Source organism: Poecile atricapillus, chromosome 2, assembly GCF_030490865.1.
Source record: "Poecile atricapillus isolate bPoeAtr1 chromosome 2, bPoeAtr1.hap1, whole genome shotgun sequence".
NCBI classification, from domain to species: Eukaryota; Metazoa; Chordata; class Aves; order Passeriformes; family Paridae; genus Poecile; species Poecile atricapillus.
The window spans coordinates 22,074,686-22,097,043 of NC_081250.1; the positions used below are offsets into that span (position 1 = coordinate 22,074,686).

The 22,358-nt window shown below is 40.6% G+C and overlaps 1 protein-coding gene across 1 annotated transcript in view; it reads left to right on the forward strand.

The window, feature by feature from the left end:
• Nucleotides 1-932: 932 nt before the first annotated feature.
• Nucleotides 933-22,358, forward strand: part of ZNF804B (zinc finger protein 804B) — a 226,965-nt gene continuing 205,539 nt past the window's right edge. The window contains exon 1 of the mRNA XM_058832870.1: nucleotides 933-1,040. Within this exon, the coding sequence (XP_058688853.1) occupies nucleotides 933-1,040 (108 nt within the window). The remainder of the gene's footprint in view (nucleotides 1,041-22,358) is intronic.

Here is a 22,358-nt window from a genome sequence, read left to right on the forward strand (position 1 = left end):
CAGTCCGGGGCCAGCCCGCGCTCCCACGGGCGCTTCCCAGCACCGCGCCTGGATGCCGAGTGTCCCTGCTGTTCACATCCCCTGCCCGGGACAGCCCACGGGACGGCGGAGGGGAAGGGGGGGTGAGGGGATGCCGGGGACAGGTGTAAGCGCAGCCAGAGGCAGGCGGGGAAGGGTCGTTACCTGCCGACATCAAGGACGGGAAAGTTGGGCGAAGAGAAGGAGAGCGGTCAGCGCATCCCGCTACCTTTCCCCCTTCCCGGCCGCTCCGCCCGGTGTTGCCGGCGTCGCTCCCCTCCCCGCGGCGGCGAGGGGCAATGTCCTCCCGCCCGCCGCCGCCCCCGCTCCGGCCCTACCCCTCCTCCGCCCCCCTCGCACCGCCTCCCCCCCCCGGCGGAGGTGAGGCGAGGCGCAGCGCCGACTGCGGCGGCCGCACGGGAGGAGCGGGTGGCGGGCACCGTGCGCGGCGGCCGGCTGCGTGCACCAGCCAGCCCGGCGCTGGGCACAGCCATGGGGAGCAGCCGCCGCTCCAGCTGCCGCGGAGAAACTCCCCTCCGCATGTCGGCTGCGGGTGGCCTGGTCTGAGCAGGAGGAGGAGGAGGAGGAGGAGGGTGAGGAGGAAGGGCCGTAGCAGCGGCGGACTGTGCAAGTTGCGCTCTGCCCTCCTTCTCCCCGGCCCGTCTCGCACCCGCGGAGCAGCATGCGGACTGGCCTCCGCGCTCCCTCAGATGTGCTCCGGCTGCCGCCGCCTTCAGTGCATCCTGCTGCTGGCAGCGCTCACCCGGGCGCTGGATGAGACGGGAGCAGGGAGATCGCTGCTGCGGTTCCGCCCGCTCCTTCATGCGGGCTTCTGCTCCGGCGGAGCTAGCACCGCCGCCGCGGAGGAGCCGGGCTGCCCTCCCAGCCCGCGGCCGCCCGCCCGGGGTGCCCGCATGGCGTGCTACCTGGTCATCAGCTCCCGGCACCTCAGCAACGGGCACTACCGCGGCATCAAAGGCGTCTTCAGGGGACCGCTCTGCAAGAAGGGCGCTCGCTCGCCGGTAACTGCCACCTCCTCGCCCCCTCCCTCACTTGCCCCCCGCACGGTAGGAGCGGTGCGGGCGATGCCCACGCTGGGGGCGGCCGGCGCGGCGCGGCTGCGGGGGGCGTGGGGCGTGGGCGCCGGCTCGGTCCCGCTCCGCGGGGCCCCGCTGTGGGCGCTGCCTCGCCGGGCGGCTCGGAAAAGTTTCTCCGTCGGCGGCTGCGGGTGCGTGGCCGCGGGGACGGGGCTGGGGGCGGTGCTGGCGCTCGCCGGTAGGGCGGGGGGCTACGGCTTCGCTGGGGCTTATCCGTGCACCACGACTCGGGCTCCTGCCCTGGGAGAGGTTAATTTCTGACGCTTCGGTGAGAAGTTGGAGGCTGGTAGAGGGGAAGGCGCCGTGTCGGCTCCAGGTGTCGCGGTTCAGTGCCTTGTCCAAGGTTTTGACGCGGCGGAGGAGGGAAGCGATCGTCCTTGTGGTTTCGTCTGCCAAAAAATGCACTCGCGAGTTTGTTGTCGGCGGCGCGTTGTGAGCTACCTGTCGAGACCGACATCTAGGTAGAACACGGGTGAAGTTTGGGTCGGTCCTGCGGAGACTGCGGACCCGTCGAGCTACCCTAGACGGTGTCCGTGAGTCGCTAAAGGCGTTCGTAGGGGCGAGCGGGAGTCCTGTGCTGCGGGGGGCAGCGGTGCCGGGGAGGTGCCCGGGCTGTGCCCGGCCTGTGCCCCGGTTGTGCCCGGGCTGTGCCCCGCTGCCTCTCCTCCGCCTCTCCCTGCTGGTTGTGCTGTCGTAGCCGCCTCCGTAGTCGCGACCGAACTTTCCCTGTGGCCGTGCCGGGTGTCAGTGTGTGACATACGGAGGGGTACGGACCTGCCACCCGCCGAGCCGGCCTTGCATGAGCGCCAGGGACACCCTGAGGCCACCGGTGGGATTCCCTGGGCTTCGGCAATGCCAGGTAACACACCCCGTAACACACCTGCACCCTAAATACCTTCCGGGAACTAAAGTCTGCTTTCTCTTTCTTGACTTTCAATGGCCAAAAAAGACAAGTATTTCACTATGTTTCCAAAATCCCTTCTGTGTTGTGTACCAGCACTCTGATAGAGCACCTGCAGGTTCTACCCTTGTGCTGCTGTGTCTGTCATGTGCAATATAACACAACTGCGCCACAGGTATCATCCATCACCAGTCATTGGCTGAGCTGCGTTTGTGTTCTTTGACCCATGGAGCTGATCCACTTTCCACTTTTGTGTGTGGAACCCCCTGAAACGCAGGCAACATTTACTGAGGTCTGTGTTCACAATTAGGTCAAAAGGAAAAGATCTCAAAGATCTAAAATGGGAACAAGCTTGATTGCAAATACTTCTGCTTTTGTAGAACTTTAACAACTGATGTTAAAGTCAAGTAGTATCAGAAGCATGGGAAGATATTGCCCTCCAAATGTTACGTTCCAAATCCTTCACTTTCCAATTTCTTTCCCTTTTTATCTGTCTAGTGAGTATGCATACCACTCCTCTCCATCTACATACTTCATGAAATAAATTTGTCTAACTCGACTAACAAATCATCATTTTAAACACAGTTCCACTAACAAATAGTCATTTTAAACATAGTTCTGCTACGGGGTGGGAGTAATTTTTGTTTATGTGTAAGCAACTGAGAAGAAGACCAGCGAAAACTGATGTTCCTTATTCTTTAAAGGTGTATTTTTTTAAAGGATTTTGTTTGTCTTAAGTCAACCATCTAGAGTTTGGTGGAAAAGGGAAAAAGCTACAAAGTTTATCTCAAGGCTCTTTCACTATATAGAAATATTCTTTCACAGGAGCATTCCAAAGTTTGAAAAAAGTAGCAAGGACACGGCATTGCTTTACACTAAGACAGAGCATCTTGTTTCCTAAATTTGTAATACCAGGAGTTGGTATGTTTTATGTTTTGGGGTCATTTCTACAGAAAGGACTGAATCTTTGCAATCCTTAGCTTTCATTCTGAATTTTTGAGGGAAAACTTTTATTTCTCTACATTTTTAAAAAATTTTTTTCTTTTTTTTTTTCTTTTGCCTTTTTTTAGTGGCTACTCTTTGAAGCTAGTCAGGCTTTGAGGTCATAGGCTAAGGCCTGTGGATAGGGAGTGTTGGACAGCTCATGGGAGTAAAGGTGCATGATGAAGTTTTATTAATGCTAGGTAATTGTAGCTGTGTAATTTTTTTCATGTGTTTGATATTTTGAATTTACTGTTGATTTATATATGCTATTTTCATATTTCGATATAGAAATTCAGATTTTTAGGAGGTAAATAAAGGATTCTCAGTTGGCACAGAGGGTAAGAGTTTGCTATTAAATACTGAAAGCAGTGAGTGATCTGCAAGTGCCTACAAATTTATAACTTTCCAGACCATATCCTTCTTGCTTATCAGTGTGTATAAAGTTGGGAACAGTAAACAGCAAACAACACCACCTGGACACATTTTGCATTATGGATGTGGGAGTCATGCATATTGAGATTTAGTATTGACTGAGGTAGTAAAATTGTTTTAAACATGAAAAATGTCCCACGCAATGCAAACAAACTCTCCAGCTATTGAGCTGAACTTGGGACCTCTTCTTATACTTAAGAAGGAAGTCTTAGGCAAGTGGCATTTATTTGTGTTCCCTGTGCTGTGGTTTTATTTAATTCCTCCTGATTATAACTTTGAAAGATACAAGTTATGTTTTGCAGTAATTTTTAAAATGTTGAATTTGAAACAGCCTTGAAGATTTGATTTTATTATTTGTACCATTAAACAATCATCTGTTTGTACACTATGAGTGATCTTATGCATGAGTCTACGTAGCCTTTAATGGATAACATGTACCTTTCTATATTTAAAATATTCTGTATTAACAAACCGTGAAATGTCAGTAGACTTAAGGCTATGCTTTAAGAAATGAGAACAGTGGTGAATACTTTAAATACCTTTATCAAATTTCATGGTTTTATGAACAAGGATTTTTTTTTAGTCTGTGTGTTTATGTAGTATTTATTTTGCTATTACTTTGCTATTATTGTGCCAGAAACAATTCTGGCCTTCTTCCTGGTATGCAGAGAGACCTGTAGCTGTAGCAGTTCTAATGAGAACAAGATATGCAGAACTACAAGGATAACACACTTTGGGTATGTAATGAATTTGTTGTGATGTTGTCATAAAGTCCTTTAAAAAATTTACCTTTCTTTTGCCCACTTTTACATATTGGAGAAGGGAATAACTATGAATGTCATGAAGTTAGTGGTAATGAATTCAGAGAGTCTCATTAGAAGCAGTCACCAATGAATCCTTTATCAATGGAGTCTGATGGAGTTACATGGGGAAGGAAATGCTGAGTTTGAACATGACACCAACATCACTAAGGATAATGGACAGTAAGCCAATGAAGGAAGCTGCTTATTTTAGAGATCTGTTTCTGCACTTTAAGCCTTTCTATTTTATGTGAAAAGTTATATTCAGGAACATATTATGAGCAAATTTTCTGTCTCTGAATATTGCTATTTAAGGAATTGCATGATACAGAGATATTACTTACAGAGTGATGATATTGTCTACAGGATTTTTGAGTCCTGAATATATTACGTTGATCTGTATTTTAACTGGTTTTACTTTTTGAAGTCATGATAGATAATGCTGTCACCTGCAGCTCAACCTGCTCACAGGTTTACTGCCATACTTCACAAACCTGGTAAAGCTGACACTGAAAAGGACTCGCCTGCAAAACTTTGAAAGAAACTTCCAGGATACAGCAGAAAATGGTACTGGGAATTCAGCAGATGGCCCCCTTGCTTCTGAATCATTTCTAAGCCAAGGATGTTATTAGGGTGCACTGTTCTGCCTGTGGCTTTTTAAGATAAGATATAAACAAAGTCTCGTTTACTACTCAGTATTTAAAGGTCCCTTTGTATTTTCAAAGAAATAGAAGGCTCAGAAGACCCAGTGCCTTAGCCAATTTCTGACTTGGCTAATTATTTTTCTTCCGTTGTTCCCTGCAGCTTCAGCTGAATACAGTATTTTTCATGTACTTCTCTAAGCTGTTTTCAAATAAAGCTGTCAAGCAGCTGCTCCGTTGCATTTGGTGCTTGCCTGAGTTCTTTGAGTTGTTGGGGGTGGGAAAGGCTTCTTTTCTGTTACACAGAGTTACCTTTTAAAAAGCACAGCTCTCACCCCATGTCCAGAGGCTCCAGTAGTTCTAATTAAGTGCATTGCAGGTACTTGAAAATAATGATGGATTAGTTGATACTGAGCCATAAGCAAGCTGCTTTAGCACTAAAGCAAATACAACCAGGACTGAGTCGCGCCTTAGCACTCTCTGCAGCAGATAGCGACTCTAGGCACTTGGAAACTTTGGAAACTTAAGTGAGCCTGAGGACTGTAAATAGAGAGCAGAAAGGCCACGGCATGGGCAGCTGTCCCTCTCTGCCTGAGATCAATGCTACAAACACTGGCATAACCGAGTCTGCCACAAAGTGACAGTGTTGTGTTTGTCACCAGCCAGTGGCAAACACGTGCCAAGCACAGTTGTCAAAAAGCAATTTAAAGGCTAGACATAGTGGATGTGTACCATGTGAAATATGGTTTAGGTGACAGCAGGTTAAAGGAGGAGTCACCATATACCTGGGTGATTACTGGAAGACCAAATAACGTGTAGGTTTCTGACTATAAGTAAATAATCCTTTAGCACTGTGACTGCGCTCTCAGTAGCACTGAAAGCAGAGAGGAAGAGTATGCTGAGGCATTACAAGGAAAATTAATGAAAAGTAAAATTTAAGTTAGGAAATACAGTCTAAAGGGACCAAAAATAGACCAGCAATTCTAATAAATTATTGTTCAAGAAAAGGAAAAAAGGGGAAAAAGCCCCAAGTCTACTAACTAAACTTTGTGGAAAGAAATAAAGGGAGAAATCATAAAGAATATGGAAAATGGTGCTTTCACTTTTCTGTGCCAAAAGTCTCTGGCAGCTGCCTCCAGCAGAAGTGGCTGCCTGCCAGGGGGGATTCTGTGCACTCTTCTGAAAGCTTGGATCTGGTTTACAGAGGTATCTGCCTTACACAGACCAAGGGCAGGCACTCCTGCTTAACTGTTCCTGATCTCATTGATTCCTGGCACTTTGTGTCTCAGAGTGGGCTGAGTGTGTTCCCTACCAATCCTCCTGCTGCCACTGTGCTGGAGAATATGAGCATTCCCACACTCCACCTTACAGTGACCTTATTTCCTGATTTCATGGTTCCTATTACAGTGCTTTTTGTGCAATTCTGCAACATGTGAGAGACAGAAAGATCTTTCAGAAAATGGGAATGTGCTTTTTGCCACATGTAGCCTTGCTGCTCATGCCGTGTATTAAACCTGGTTTTGAGGAGTGTATCACTTCTCAGCATATTTCAATTCTAATTCAGTGAGTGGGTAGCACTTTGTATATAGCATTGCAATTAAATTTAATCATCTTCAACCAATTTCTGCTGGGGCCATTTCCTTCACCCGCAATTAGCAGTAATGTTAAACAGGTGCTTTATGTCTGACAGCACCTTTCCAGCATTCTAATATTTTTATTGGTCCCTCAATTGAGTTTGTAAACCCAGATCAATTTCTCTGTTATTCTGCTTTTGGCAATGCTTGTTTGTCCATTAGTTCCAGAATTATTGCCATTACATCCCTTTACACTCTCAGTTGATATGCATTTTATTCACCCAGAGCATAACAGTTTAGTGGGTTTTCTTATTTTTTATTTTTTTTTTAAATTCTGCACTGTGTACAAATTTGAAAATGAATGTAGAGACTTTGTGACTATGAAACAGGTGCTCCCTTGGATGGTGGTTTGAGCTGTTACCCAGGCTCTAAGCATTAAAGGCTGTTCCTCTGCCTGTTCAGCCCTGTTTTCTGGACCCCTGCCCACATGTGCTGTCCATGGTAAGCACTTGCCTGGCTTTGCTGGGGAGGATGGTCCAGTTCCTTCCTCTGTCTAAATGAATGTTTTGTTTTGACCACTTTACAACTAAATAAACTAAGTAACCTCATTTATGCAAATGCTTGCATCTGAGATTGGATTCCTAGAAAAGGAAACTGACCAAAACAAAATCTCATCATCTGAATCTACTTATACCTTACCAAAGCTTTGCAAAAGTCGCCTGTAAAACCTACCTAAATGGAGAAAGAAAAGAAAGCTTTTAAAGGCTGGCAAAATGTAGGCATTTTTCCCTACCTGAGTTTTTCTCATGGACTGTGTATCCTTTGGCTGCAATACCTCGGGCTTTTTAGTTTGGGTGTTGGATTTTTTTTTGTGTGTGTCTTTTTTATTTTTTGGGTTTTTTATGGGGGGTTTGTTTTTTTGTTTAGTTTGGGTTGGTTTTTTTGTTGTTTGTTTTTTGTTTCATTTTATTTTTTGGTTTGTTGGGATTTTTTTTGCATTTAACATGAAGAGCCATTGATAAGTCTTTTAATTATGTCACAACTCATCACATTAGAAGACTCAATCATTACCAGAAAATGTAATTTTACTCACTTGTCCTGGGAAAATGTTGACTTGTGTTGATTGTGGAAAAAAATAGACATTAAAAATGTTTTTTTATCTTCCTACTGAAGTACTTTTATTTTAAAATGCTACTGTGGTACACTGTGAGAGATTTAGTTTTACTGCTTTATGTGTCTATCCACGAAAAACAGTGTTACAAAACAGAAGAAGCTGCAGATTTTTTAAAGCTCAAGAATTAGGATCTTACTTATCTAAGTTTTGTACACCTACCATGGTAAAAAAAAGAAAAGGGATTAGGAATAATTTACATAAAAGGTGAAATTAAATTTATTACAGCATCAAGTTAAAGATGTATGCACACACTTGCGGGAATCAGAATTCCCAAGATAACATGTAGTACCATTAAAAGCATAGTTTGACCCTCCCAAGAATTAAGCAGTCTTCACTGGAGAATAAGCCATTTTGCAAACATTTGTGCACACAGCAGTCTGTGCATGTAAGCATTTCTGAATAGCAATAAGAAGATCCTCTAAAAGAACTTTTTAGCATCTACATTGACAGTTGTAACCACTGTTTCTTTAAGATCCAACCTGCTCTGCTCTTAGCCTTTGAAACTTGCAAACTCTGAATGGACAGTATTAAAATGATTTGATTTATGTTGATAATCCGCATAGGTGATATGGGTACTGCAGTAGTAGAGCCAGATGTCTAAAGTTCAGTCCTGCATTTCTCTACTTTGTGTGGGCACCATCAACTGCAGTGCTCAAGTATCAATATTAGTCATGGGGTAGGCACACATACCTGAAAATGCTCTTCACTGTGCAGAACATATTGTTCTGTGCACAGTCATAAGGCACTTTAATGACAGCTTTTTCTTTTTTCTTCTTTTTTTTTTTTTAATACTAGACTAAATTTATGTGCATACTTGATGAGATGTAAACATCATCAAAATTTTGTCCCAGTTTCATAGTTATGCATAATGATAATTGGCAAGCTGGTTCAAGTAAAGAAATAGAACTATTGCTGGGAGATTCCATGCAGCTCTGAAACAATTCATACATTAATCAACTCTAGTTGATACCAATTTTTCAATTGATGTTTTCTGTGGAACACATTCTAAAACAGATTTAGTGCTTTTGTGTCAACAGAAATATTCTATCAATATTCTGCTCAGACTGAACTGGAGAGCTGTAGTTGGTGTCTTTGAGAACATTCTCAGTTGCAATCAGCTGTAAATCTGCAGCCCTCATTTCCAGCTTATACTTCAACATGTGAGGATGGCTTTTGAAACTAGATTAGAAAGTGTAAAAAGAGATTTCCTTAAAATACATCCTTTGATAGCAAAATATTTACTAGATTCTATTTTGGGGTTAAAATTATAAATTAAATCTGTATGAATAGTATGATAGAGTTTTTGCTAGAAAGAAAGAGATGCAAATTCTTATAGTTATTCGGGTGTTCTGAGTATTTTTTCAAAGAAAAGTTTTCATATTCAGATATTTATACCTCAAATTTTATTAGCTTTTGTGAGTTCAAGAAGTAACCAGTACAAATTTTTCACATAAACCAGTCTTCATTTTTCTGTGCTAATCATTACATTTTCAGTTTGACTTCTGTGAGGTGCGTAAACTCTGACCATGGATTTTATTGGGAGGTCTAAGAAACAAAATGTGTATATTTATGCCACCCTTTGTTGGACACTGAAAAACCCAGTTATGATCTTGATGTATTGAGCCTGCTCTTGAGCCCTTTTCTTTGATTGCAAGAAGCTTCTGGTGATGCAATAGAGGTTGGCAGAGAATGACTCTCGCATCAGTTGCTTGGTGAATGTTGTGGTCCAAATGCTGGCTAATGTGAGTGGTCCGTGGACTGGATGAAAACAAGGATTTCTCAGTGTGGGAAAGGAGCTGCTGACTTCCAGATGCTGCACTGATGGCTCCTCTTAGGGTGTAGGAACACAATATCCAGGATTCCCCCCACGCACGTGGCCACAGGTGTGTGCCAAACAGCAGCTGTGAGGATTGGAGCCATCTCGGCACGGGGAGTGGCTGCCTGGTCTGATGGGCACGGAGCAGAAGCTGTCACACAGCTACTGAGGACTACTTCAGGAAATGAAACTAAAACCACAATTGTGTAGGTCCCTGTAGAAAACAAACTCACAAGGTAATGTGCATGCAAGTAGTCTGTGTGTACCAAATAATAAATAAACATCCCATAAATGTCACTGAATACATATGCAGCTTCTCCAAGCTGTCTGAATGCTTAACTGCTGTCCTTAAAAAGCTGTACTACTGCTCTTCCTGTACAGAAGTCCAAGGCTGTTTTGTTGTATACATCTACAGGGTGATAGCATTTTTTCCCTTTAATGTTTCAATATACACTTCACTTAAAAAAAAAAAGATAACAAAACCCATATGAAAAAATAGTTAAGTCAGACAAATGAAGAAAAATCAGGCTGGTACTACATAAAAAGATTTCAGTTTTCATTTGAATTATAAATATATCCTTGGCTATGCAATATGGAAAAAGAGGTAATATAAGGAACAATGTTGGAGACATTGCTTATTCACAAATAAGCATCAGTATTAAAAAGTTATTTTTCTGGGAGTGAGTGATAAATTTTTGTGATGACTGATAATGGAAAAATCACAGATTTGTGCTCTTTGATGCAGACGTATTCATATCCTATAACCCAAAAATTGCATTGAAATAAGTATTGAATATGTAAACTTGCTGATTTTGTACTTTGTTCATCTTCTGCTGAAGACCTCTTTATAATCAGTACATTCTATACTATGTGCAGCAGGAGACTCTCATTGTGTATATGTACTGCACAATAGATATGTTTTATTGCTTAGCATTATAATAAGCATCTTTTATAAGTTAAACTTAAAAAAAAACCCAAATTCAATATTGTGGTTATTTATCTCAAAAGTAAACCCTTCCTGAAAAATAAACAAAAAATGGCCTTCAAATTTATTCCCTAGAGGACATGTCTTATTTGAAAATGATAACACCTTGTGGAGAAAGATATGCCTTTCATTTTGGCTAGGTTAATAAATCCGGGCACCAGGCTTTTTATTGTATAAAGAAGATATGATGACTTGAAATAGAGGGTTGTATCCATATGCCATGTTATTACTTTTAATGGGGAAAGGATAATAGAGCAAATAAATTCATTATTTGTTTGGTGTTTTTTTTTTTTTTTTCTTTTGACAGCTATCTGCTGTTTATATTGTTATTTCTTCACCTTTAAGAATCACTGATGTTGTAGGTGATTGAATTTGGTATCTGTGGGTTGTGGAATCAGTCTTTAAATATTTATGTTGATTTGCATGACAGCTTTCATCAGTAGAGATCATTATAAACAGCAAATTGGAAGAAGATAGGAACTTCCTTTCCTTGAAAGGGATTTAAACAAGTTTACAGAATGACTTAACAGAGCTTGCATAATCTTCACAGTCAATAAAAACCAAAGGCAGAGAAATGTGTTTAAAATCTATAGCAAAAATGTTTTGCTTCCACCATGTATTCTTGAAGGCTTGCTGTTTAAGTTACAGCGAGTGAGGCTTACTGAATATGTACACTTAGAAATATTCTGGTAGAAAAACAGTTTTCAAGGCCCTTCTTTTTAAATCTGTAGTTCGTCTGTAAATTTCAGTAACAAGGACATTGAACACCTTTCTCTCTATAGAAATACAGCTCCTTATCCCAAACATTTCCCAAAATACGTCTTGTAATAATATTTTTTTCCTAATATTCTGTCTAGCACTGTCTGAAGAACAAAATTATGATTCAAGAAGTGCTTGAAATATGTAATTTTAAAAACTATTTTAACTGCTGTCATTTATTATTGTACCAGGCAACATAACAACCTTCAATAATTTAAAAAAAAAAATAAAAATTCCAAACTCAGCAACACCCCAAGCCCAAACCATGCCCCCAAACACAGCAAAATAATCAGCATGTGAGATCACCATGAACTGATGAATCACTGACAGCCTTTCTTCCTATGTGTGCTCAGGTAAAGTTCAGATCTTGACCTTCTGCTTGACTGGGAGCCATTATAGAAACCCTAATGAGCTTCCTGATGGCCTTTTAAGAGTAATAACTGATTAAGTAATTGTAGCACCTTGTGCTGAAGTGTTTTAAATACTTAAAGACTTCTGAGCCTCTTCCTAGAGAAAAAAGCACGTCTGCTCAAGTTATACGATGCAAAAGAAAATGTTCATTTTATCATCGTTAGGGTACTTCTCTATGTTTATTTTTCTAACCTCTGGCTAATAAGGATGGTGACTGCAGCCATTAGGCATTAGACAGCCTTAAAAACATTGATGCTTCTGATTACAGCATACTATAGGATAAATTGTAGGGTTCAAACCTCTCACAGAGTTAAAAAGGATTATGTGGCATCTGAAGAAGCATAAAGGTGTCAATTTTCTACTTGATGGTACTAATATATTTTGATAAGATCTGCATATTAAGAATGAGCCCTCAAATACAGTGATTTAGTGCTGCAATTGTACACTACTTCACATTGAGGAGAAGAAACAATAAAAATGTGAATCCTTGCCTCTGCTCTGAAGGACAGTGAACAAAGACTTGTAGGCACTACAGCTGGCAGGCGTGGAGAGGACTCGGTATTGAGAAGTGACTGGCAAGAGGAACGGAAGGAGGATAGTAAATGTGAACAGGGAGGTTAATTGCAAAGTAAATGAGTTTGCTACAGAAAGCACTGAGGCTCAGATCCTCAAAGGCAGTGTGTGTGTATTAGTAAACAACACCAGGGACTGTGCCAGGCATTGGAGCTTAATCAGCTGAACAAGAATTGTTTCCAATATGTTTGTGCTGTTGAACAAGTAGCACTGCCCCAAACATTTCTTGGAGTTTGGGAACTAGGATAGGGCAGAAAAACATTAACATCAATGCAGTTTCAATTCCAAGAGAGTTTAACAGCACTGATGAGCTGCTCAGTGACAGGTAAAAGCCTCCTTTTTTAAACTGGCTTTGAAATCCCACCCTTGTATGGAACTGTAAACCATCTTCAGGGAAAACTGCTCAGACATCATTGGTCTCAAAACTGTGTTGGGAAGCATTGTGAATAAACCAGAATTAATGGCACCACTAGTGCTTGAGCCTATGTCTGAGCTCTGCTCAGTTACTAGAGTAAGTGCAGCCTGGGCTCCAGCTCCATCAAACTCTGCAGAAAACAGGACAGTATCTTGGGTGTTGGGACTCCTGAAGATTGAAGGGTAGTGGCTGGATCTCCCAACAGCAGTCTGGTAGTTGGATGAGATGAAGTGGCTGGATTTCCTCAAAAATCCCATTACAAATCTGTCTCATGCTCTTGACAGGAGGATTCCTAGTAAATGTGATATGCATATGCTGACTGGAGGAGAGAAAGTTCAGCTTCACCATTCAGGCAGCAAACTTCAAAGATACAGAGCAGATGAGAGTATTGGTGAATCATAATGAGCTTCTTGGAGTGCTTTCTGTAGTTTCTTCAAGAAGTCTTAAAATTCACAGGAAGCAAACATGCAGAGTGACTGTCCAGGGTGAAATTTTAGCCTGTGTAAATCAATCTGTTAAACTGCATTTTCTAAGACTGCTTTATGCCAGCAGGATTTGGTCCTTAGATTTTATTTAGATTTTGGTTAGTAAGTAATGTGGTTAAAGTTAGTGAATACTAGTTGCTAGGACCTCCAGGGTGGAGGCATCACTGCAATTCAGTCACAGAGTTTCAATTAGAAGGAAAATGCAACTGTACTCCAAACATAAAACCTTGTATATTTTTGCTGGTCTCTATAAAGTGTCTTTTCTGTATTACTGAAACACAAACAATGCTGGTTAAATACAAGCCATGCTACTAGAGCAAATGTATTCAAGCAGTTACTATAACACCTTTCTCCTTATGGAGCACATCTTTGATACACACACTTCCCTGAGAAAACACAGTTTGACTCAGAACTTGCTGCCACATTCCTTATTCTCGTAGTAGATAGCATTAAGAAGGAAATTATGGCTTATTCACTGTGGGATGGTGCTATACTAGATATATATTTTAGAGACTCATCATAGTAACATTGGATCCACTTACTTTTAGGATCCAGATTTCTGCTTGAAATAAATCAGATCTTAGTAAAAGACACATATAAATCACTTTTTATCTTTCCAGAAGAGAAAAAGCTCCACAGAAATCAGTTGCAACTTTTGCTGGACTACAAATGCAGAGCAGTGCATTCTTGAAATGTGAATTTTTGATCAGTCTTAGTATCTCAATATTAGCTAATATTAATCCTAGTCTAGTATTATCTTAATATCTTAATATTAAACTTATATCCAGTTCTCTGCTGTTACAGTTTTTGTGCCTGAGTGACTAGGCTAGTTAACCAGTTAACCTTGGCTGTTTGCCTAGTGAAATGATTAGTTTAATTTAAGTAAAAGTGTGATTTTCAGGTTTCATTTGAAGTCTAATGCATTATCCTTTATTGATATAAAATGGATTTTCTGGGTTTGTACGTTTAGCTGCCCTGTTAGGGATTTCTATTTGTTTATTTTCCTTTAATTACAGTGTTGAGACACTGTTAATTTCCTCTAACATAATATGTACCAGAAACTTGCCAACAGTCATTATCTGTAAGGCTGCTTGAGGAAGAATCCTGCTCTTTAATGACTTTAATGGGATCCTGCCCTCAGATAAAACAGGAGGGCTGGCATTTATTTCCACTTAAGATGTGTTTCTTCACAAGACTAGAGAGCCACTGTGCTATTTCAGTCCTGCAGGTGAGTGCACACGAGGAATGCTGTGGGAATCTGTGTGGCTGCAGGTCACTGAGCACTGGAAAGCTTTTGAGCTTGGTGCTTTGCTGGACAAAATGGATTCACCTTTGGGAGGTCTGACTGCTTTCATGTTATTGATGGCACCACTTGGCAAGTGAGAGATCTAGTTGCCTTGGTCTATTACCTGAAGGTGGTAAATATGTCCATTGTGATTCTAAGTCCTGGAAGATGACATCTGTGGGTATGCCAGAGGGTTTGTGAGACTGCTTCTGCTTCTCCAACTGGGGTGGATTTATATGATGACTTTCTGCTGGCCCATCTCCTGTGGTACAAGCAGAGTTACACACGTTCACTGTGGTACCTACAAGGCAGTGCTCTCTGTCCAAAATTTCAGGAGGAAAGCAGCATGAGAATAATGAGGATGGAATGGTGAAGGGCTGGGTTGCTCATCCTGCCAGAGATGTACTTGGGGTTCAGCAGCCAGAGGGTAATGTGAAGAACTGTCTTGGGAAGGTGAAAGGGAAAGGAAAAAAAAAAGGGGAAGCAAAATATGGGAAACTTTTTTTTTCCCCATTGGCTTAGTTTTCATAATTCTAGCAAGCTAGAGGACAGGTATTCATCCATGGCCAAAGGTCTGCAATATGATAGCAGATAGATCTAAAATAATTGACACAAAGAAGTAAAAGCTTTGGAAAGCAGGATTTTGGCAATTTTGAATGAGGATATTTTTGCTCTCCCTGTAGCTGGTTAATGAATTAGTCCACTACTGCAGCTGGAAATCAAGTCAGCTCTTTCACTGTGATATTTAGCCTTCTAGCACTGGTTTAATCCTACCCCCTAAAGCAACTGAAGCACAGATACAGATTACATAGGAATTTAGTTAATTTATGTGTACTTTGTGTGTCTGTATAGATTACAGGTAATGTGATGGAAGTAGGGCTGGTTTTAGTATGTAGAGGGTGAACTGCCTGCCCTGCATGACTGTAATTCCAGTGTTTTTACTAGTGTGTATAGACTATAAACTATTGCTCTTTTATCACACTGGGTGTATTTGTCACAAACTACAAGTTGAAAAAATGCAAATGAAAAAACCATGCAAAATGGAAAAAGCAGCTTTTGCAGAGAAAAAAAGAAGAGTTCTCCTCTTCAGGTGTGGTGTTGAGAATGGTTTTGAGTACAGGAGGAGATGAATCAATACCCTTTCTAGTTGCAGGACCACAACTTTTCATGGAAGGTATGTCCCTAGGAAGTGTGGTTTTTAGGCAGGCATGTGCAATAATTTATGTCTGAGCCATTTGTTAATATTGGCAAAGTGTCACAGGCGCTCAAGTGCTGATGGCAGGCTGGGGACAAGAAGGCAGCAGCAAGTTGCTGCTTCATCCCTGCACCGAGTGCTGGCATTTTTACACAGCAAGAGGTCAGAAAGGTACATTATTTACCCTGTAACCAGTGCAGGAATGAAACTGTGCTTCTCTGAGCTCTTTCAAGGAGTTCTACTGAGTTTGACTTCCATGATTTTGAGCAAAATCTCTTGAAAAAAAATGTTTCTAGAGAATGCTCTCTCCCATACAATTGCTCTGCCATATGCAGTGGCACATCTTACTCATTCTATGAATGTTTTATGCTCTCAAGGGAATTTAACAGTAAATACAACCACAAGTAAAAAATTAAAATATCAAATAAATTTTGTGTTATAGAGTGATGGATAATGTCAGTCAGGGCTTGATCCTGCATATATTGAAGTTGAGAAGATTTTTTGGTGTTATTTTGGTTTATGATTGGCATATAAAGGTCTTGATTATTTTCTAGTTGTATAAAACCCCATGTCATTCAATACATATAGGCATAGCATATTAACAAAATGGCAAATGTGTTCAAATTCCTCCATAAGAAATATAATACAAAATTTGTCACATCATTTCTTATTTTCATGGAGAAAAAATACATTTGCAATCCTATAATTATGTTCTGAAACAGAAATTCAGCCAGATTACTTTCAGGTCATTATATTATCTGTGTTAGGAAGTGGTAATTGGGGATTACTGAGTTTCTGTCAGGTCTGGCTTAACAGCAAACAAGGTTAACATAAGTGGTTGTATAGCTGAGTTAATTTTAAATGATCTTTCTGGCTGAGATATTAAGGCTGGAATGCCTTTAAAGGAAGCTAAATGGGGCTTGTGTTTTGAATGTGATCTGATGTATAATTAGATTTCTCCTACAGAAAGGTTAGAAGCTGTAATCCAATGTTCAGAATCAACAGCAGAACTGTGTCTTTTTAAATTTAGAAATCAATAAAATTTAATACAAGTTGATTTCAAAGATTTACATGCGTGTAAAGATGAGGGTATTGGAAAGTACTGGATTTAAAAAAATTGGAAAAATTTTGGAAAATTTGCGATTATGCAGGATATTGTAAGTGACGTGAGTTTTTACTCTGGATTGTTGGGCTATTATAGGCAGTGTGTTTGGGCAGTTGGTATCATTATACATAAAAATAAATATGTAGAGAAAATGATTGGGGTGAAGGGCTGTCTGTAAGAGTTAGCACACCAAACACTACCCATTATAGCACTTTTAAAGACTGCTGTACCTTTGCTAATATTTTGTCGTTTTTGAAAACTGAACAAGCTTAACACATTGCAGAGGTTGGTTAATTAATTTATTGAGAGTCTTTGTGAGCAATAATTGAATATTTCTCTCTATCCTAAATAAAGAGATTTTTGTAACTACTTTTATTTTTTTCCTTTTTGTTCTCTCAAAAGAAGGAAGGCTCAAAATGATGGCAATTTTAGCTCAGAATTTAGGCCAGCTTCTTTTGGCTGATTGTTGAAATAGGGTTGCTGTGTTCTCTCATGAAGAGAGAACAATGTATTTTTCACATGTACACTTCTCATACTAAGTCAGCTTGAATTAAAGCTGCTGAATGTTCCATGGCAGAAAGAACTTTGAATCTAAATTTGATTTTAGCTTTTCTTACTGCAGCTGGAGGATAGGAGTAGGACATGTAGTGTTTTCACAGAATATGGGAAATCTTGTGGACATTTGGCCACCTTCCTTTCCCTCTGTATGTATGGTAAAAAACATTCAGAAAGCATGGAAAAGGGAAAGTCAGAGGGAAGGGAAGGTTCCAGTGAATGCTGTATGAAGGAAATCTTTCCTGGTTTCTGTCCATCTCCCTGGTTGCTCCTGGGAAGCTCCATGTGCTTTGCTCTTAGCGTACACCCACGGCTGGTGACTGAATGGAGAAGGGAAAAGAGCAGAAGGTCAGGAAAGGAAGGCACAAGGAGGCAAAGATGACCATGTCCCTTTCCTCCAAGAGCACCTGTGCAGACAGGACTGCACGATGCTGCAGCAGCAGCAGCAGGAGTTGGGAAGCTGCTGCATTGATCCTGGGAAGTAAGAGGCAAATGGAGGCAGTTGTTTGCTTCCTGTTTATGAGCTGCTGCAGAAAGTAAAGGCACATTCCCTGAAGTCAGGGAGGTTAATGTGCACGTGCATGCAGGTACTTAATATGAGCCAGTTTCTAAGCCACAGTATCTGAATACTGCTGATGTTTTTACAAGATATAAAAATAGAGGAAAGTACATTTTCAATAAAGCTAGGGAAGATGTGATCTAGGATTCTCCTGATAAAATGTGATACTGTTACTGGAGAGGGAAGGAATGTGTGTGGGGAAATTAATGTTTAAATTAAAAATGTATATTACATTTCTATACATTCATTTTATGTTAATATTAACAAGACTAAAAATTTGTCATATTAATATTATGAGAACAGTGTTGGTAATTTTTGCCTGGCTCCAGTGGTAGCATATCTGTTCTTCACTTGACACATCTTGACTCTGAAATTTTTAATGAGTTTTCTTCCTTTTCCAATCAGTGAAAGTTCCTGTGCACCTAAGTGTCTAGCTGGTACTTGACTTTTGAAAAAAATAATATAAACGTCTATGTTGATGAAGGAGAAAATTCTGGCAGAACTTAGTTGTCAGTCACCTGTATTAAGCTCATGATAATCTAAAAATAGGAGGGCACTGATACTGTTAGTTATTATTCAAAATAGTTATTGTAAGTGGTCAGTCTTAAATCAACTGTTTTGAGTTTACAGGGTGAGGTGCAGTTCCAGGCTGGGGCCTTTCAGCACAGGTCCCTCAGCCTGGGGCTGTGCTTGAACTCAGAAGTTGCAGTTGCAGGTGGGCTTCACCTGTGAGGGTGCATTTAACAGGGAGTGTCTTTGAGCAGCTGGCTGGGTGAGATCACATGGAGAGGAAGCATGTGATTGTTCCTGACAATATAGGCATCATAAAAAAGAATCTACTCCCTCTTAATCAGTGGGCAAAGTAGTTAGATTATGTAGTGTTTACATAAGAATAAGTGAATGGTATTGTAAAATCTACCAGAATATATCTTTTTTTTTGTTGTGATAACCTATACTTTATTTCATCACCAAAGCAGTAAAAAAAAGAGAGTAAATATTAATGGGCATTACAATATGCAAATGGATTGTTCATGCAATGCTACATGACACCTACGCTGGAAATGAAAGGACAGGGGTATATTTTCTAGTGTTATATCCTTAATTCTGTCATTTATAATGATAAGGAAGGTAATGAAAACTACTTGTTGAAGACAGCTCACAAAAATGATAAGTGAGAGCAAATAGGTGACACATTGAAAAGAAGAATTCCTGGTAGTTAGAGATGACAGAGGAGGTCTTATGTGCACTCTCTATTGAGGTTCTATGCCTGCCTCCTGGATAACTTTAGCAATTCAATTAACCGATATGAGCCCGTGTTTCATCATCTGTAAAAGGTAGATTATACTTACCCACCTCACAGCATCCTTATAATTGATTTTTGTAAAGTGCTTTGGGATTCTCAGATGAAAGGCACTATACTAGTGTCAAGTATTATTATTATTGCTACTAGTAGTAGTAACAGTACTTGTCATTGATACGGCTCTTGCCTGTTCACAATGCCTTAAGTAATGCATTCCTGCAGTGCCTCTGTGAATTAGGTATGTGCGCACTTTTAGAGATGAAGAAATTCAGCAATCATCATCTACCTTTCCCATTTTCACAGTGCTCCTAAGATTCTGAAAAAAAAAAAAGGTGAAAAAAAAAGGTGAAAAGTTCTGAAGTACGAACATCTGTGTGATACTTAGAGCACTTGTGGGAAGCTGCAGCTTAGGTTTGGGATTTGGTCAGTTAGAAGGACAAAACACACTGCTCATAATTTCTGGCAAGTTTTTTAACCGCTGAAGTCCATAAAAGCTTTCCTTTTCCTGAGTTTCTGATTGCCAAAGCATAGTCATGTTTCAAGGGCAGGCTGGATGGAACTCCGAGCATGCTGGTCTACTGAAGGTGACCCTGTCCATGGCAGAGTCATTGGAACTAGATGATCTTTAATGTTCCCTCTGACCCAGGCTGTTCTGATTCCATGAGTCTATGTTTCTATGTGTGTTTATCCCACCAAGCCTGTGTTTCCAGGTACTTTCAAGCAATGGTGCTTAGTTTGGTAAAGGTGCGGAGTTCAGCCAAAGGGTCAGTGCTGGCTAACAGGGAGTTCTGGGTGTGTTTGGAACTCTTGGCAATGCTCTTATCCAATTTTGAAGTTCAAACATATTTTTGGTATCTCCAGGCTTAAGACTGATCTGGAGATTTTGGACTGTCTTCTGGTTGAAAGGCTTAAAATCCAATAAATTCTGTTTTAGATACTTAATACTTTGTGTAGAGGTTGGGGTTTTTTTGGTTTTTTTAACTTCACTAAATCTGTCTTTTAGTAATCATCTGAGATTTTAGTTTTTTTTTTCCCCTAAATGTACACATTTCTTTAATCTGTGATAACTTGGAGAACTGGATCAAATACCACATTAAAAATACTTGTGCTTTGTTCCATTGCTGCCTTTGGTGTGGGCTCAACAGCTACAGATGTCATTGCATCTGGATGTGCTGTCTTCAAAAGCAGATAATTTCTGAGATGGCAAATGGTCTTTGATTCACAGCAGCAATGGGCTTTGAGGCTCAGGCATTCTTCCCATGTTCAGCAGGTGTCTAAATGTCACTTACTGGAATTGAGATGTATCTGTCACTGCACACATAGGCAGAGATGATAGGAATGCATGGTGTGGACTTGGGCAGCAAGCCACAGTTTTAATGCATTTCAGATATAACTATAATCAAACATAAACTGTGTTCAGCTTATGTGGATATAGCGTGATTATCCTGACACACCAGACAGGGTGCTGAGGTATTCTGGTCTGTGCAGAGACTCTTTTAAGCAAAAAATCAGGGTATGTGATCTGCTCTTCAAAAGCCTTTTCTGAAGGTATCACAGGAGGAGAGCTGCAGTGTGATCATGGGCTATAGCTTATGGCTTTATCCCATGGTTTGCCTCTGAAGATTGCACTGAACTGTCCCTGCTATGGACGTCCTCCAATGACTTTCTACTTGAAACAGAATGAGGTATAAATAGTTTTTGATGCGAATAGCTTTCAGGGTTTGTTTGGGGTTTTCTTGCAATCAAAAACTGAAATCAAATTTATCAAGAGAACTTGTTGGCCACTGTGATCCAGGAGACCAGATGCAGCTTAGTATCATGTATTTGGGATATACGTGGTTTGGGGAGTGAGGAAAAACTTTGGTTTGTAAATGAAAGTTCAATAGTTATTTATATGCAGACAATCTCAATGAATCATTTATGTAGCACATTTGTAAATGAGAGCTAAATGTGACTCAGTGGTTTGTGATGAAAAGCAGATAACCAGAAACATCTCATTTTTTAAGTGTTGCATTCCCAGGTAGTCTCTAATTAGAGCTTTGGAAATCTGGAAGTATATGTTTCTTCTTTGTGTCCCAAACATTAAAGGTTATCAATAGCAGCAGGCTGCTGAAGTCAGTGTATATGGCAAGAAAATACTGTTTCATGGAAACAGTAATGAGTAAAAACAGACTGAGTTTGAAATTCAGTGCAGGCATGTGCTTCAGGCTTGTCTGAGGGGTGAGCTGTTTAGAGACCTCTGTGTTGCTCATGATGGTGAAAAACTGGAAAATGACTAAGCACAGAGCTGGTTAAATGTGCAATACACAGGCTTGGGTTCTGTATGTCTCTGGGACAGCCTTTTTGCTTTCTGCAGGCTGGCAGGCACAGGGTCCCGCTACCTCATGCAGCAGAAGGAAGGGTACAAAAATTAATGAAGTATTGTGCAGAGAAATCATAACGTAGACAGGAACAGCAAGACTGCCTGCTGCCCCACATGAGCTCTGCATCTTCCTGCTTCCTTCCTGCTCATCAGTGGAACAGCTCCATCCACTTCCACTGCCACAGGATTTGACTTTCTGCTTCAGAAAAGGGTATTTCTGTAACAGGTGGTTGCCATACACTCTCTATGCCTACTTTTAGAATACTATCTTACTTTAGTTTTTGAAAATAAGATTCAGTCTTGAAAACATTACCTGAATCAATAGCTTTACTGGCACAAATAAAAGCTAAATTATTACTTATAAGCGCATAGTCAGTGCACAAAATCATTAGTTTTGACATAATCCTCATTTCTACTTACAGCATTTTCCATAATTTCTTTTAAAGGACTAATTATCTCCTACTTTTAAATCAGATATATGCAAATATGTTTTAAAACAAAGTCTGAAACATTTCTTTTGCATATAGCTTAAAATTAACCAAGTTATAAAATTGCATGCAAGTGTTACATGTTACATTAAGTTACAACTTAAATACAATTTCACTTTCAATCTTGTACAGTAAGAGATTTAAAAAGCTCCCATGTACATGGACATACAATGTCAATGTGTGTCACTAAACTGCAGAAAATTGCATTTGATACTTTCTTGATGCCATGAAAAATGCTTTAAAACTTGTTTCATTATCTTAAACCTCCTTTCAGGTTTAAACTTTTGAGGACAATTTGATGCATTAGATCCTATTTGATAAGATTAGGTGAAATGGAGCTGCACCAGGAGATATTTCTATGGCTATACTCTATGGTGGGTTTTATATTTCTATTTTTAATATGATTTCTTTTCCATATTATGTAAGGAAATTAAATTGAGGCAT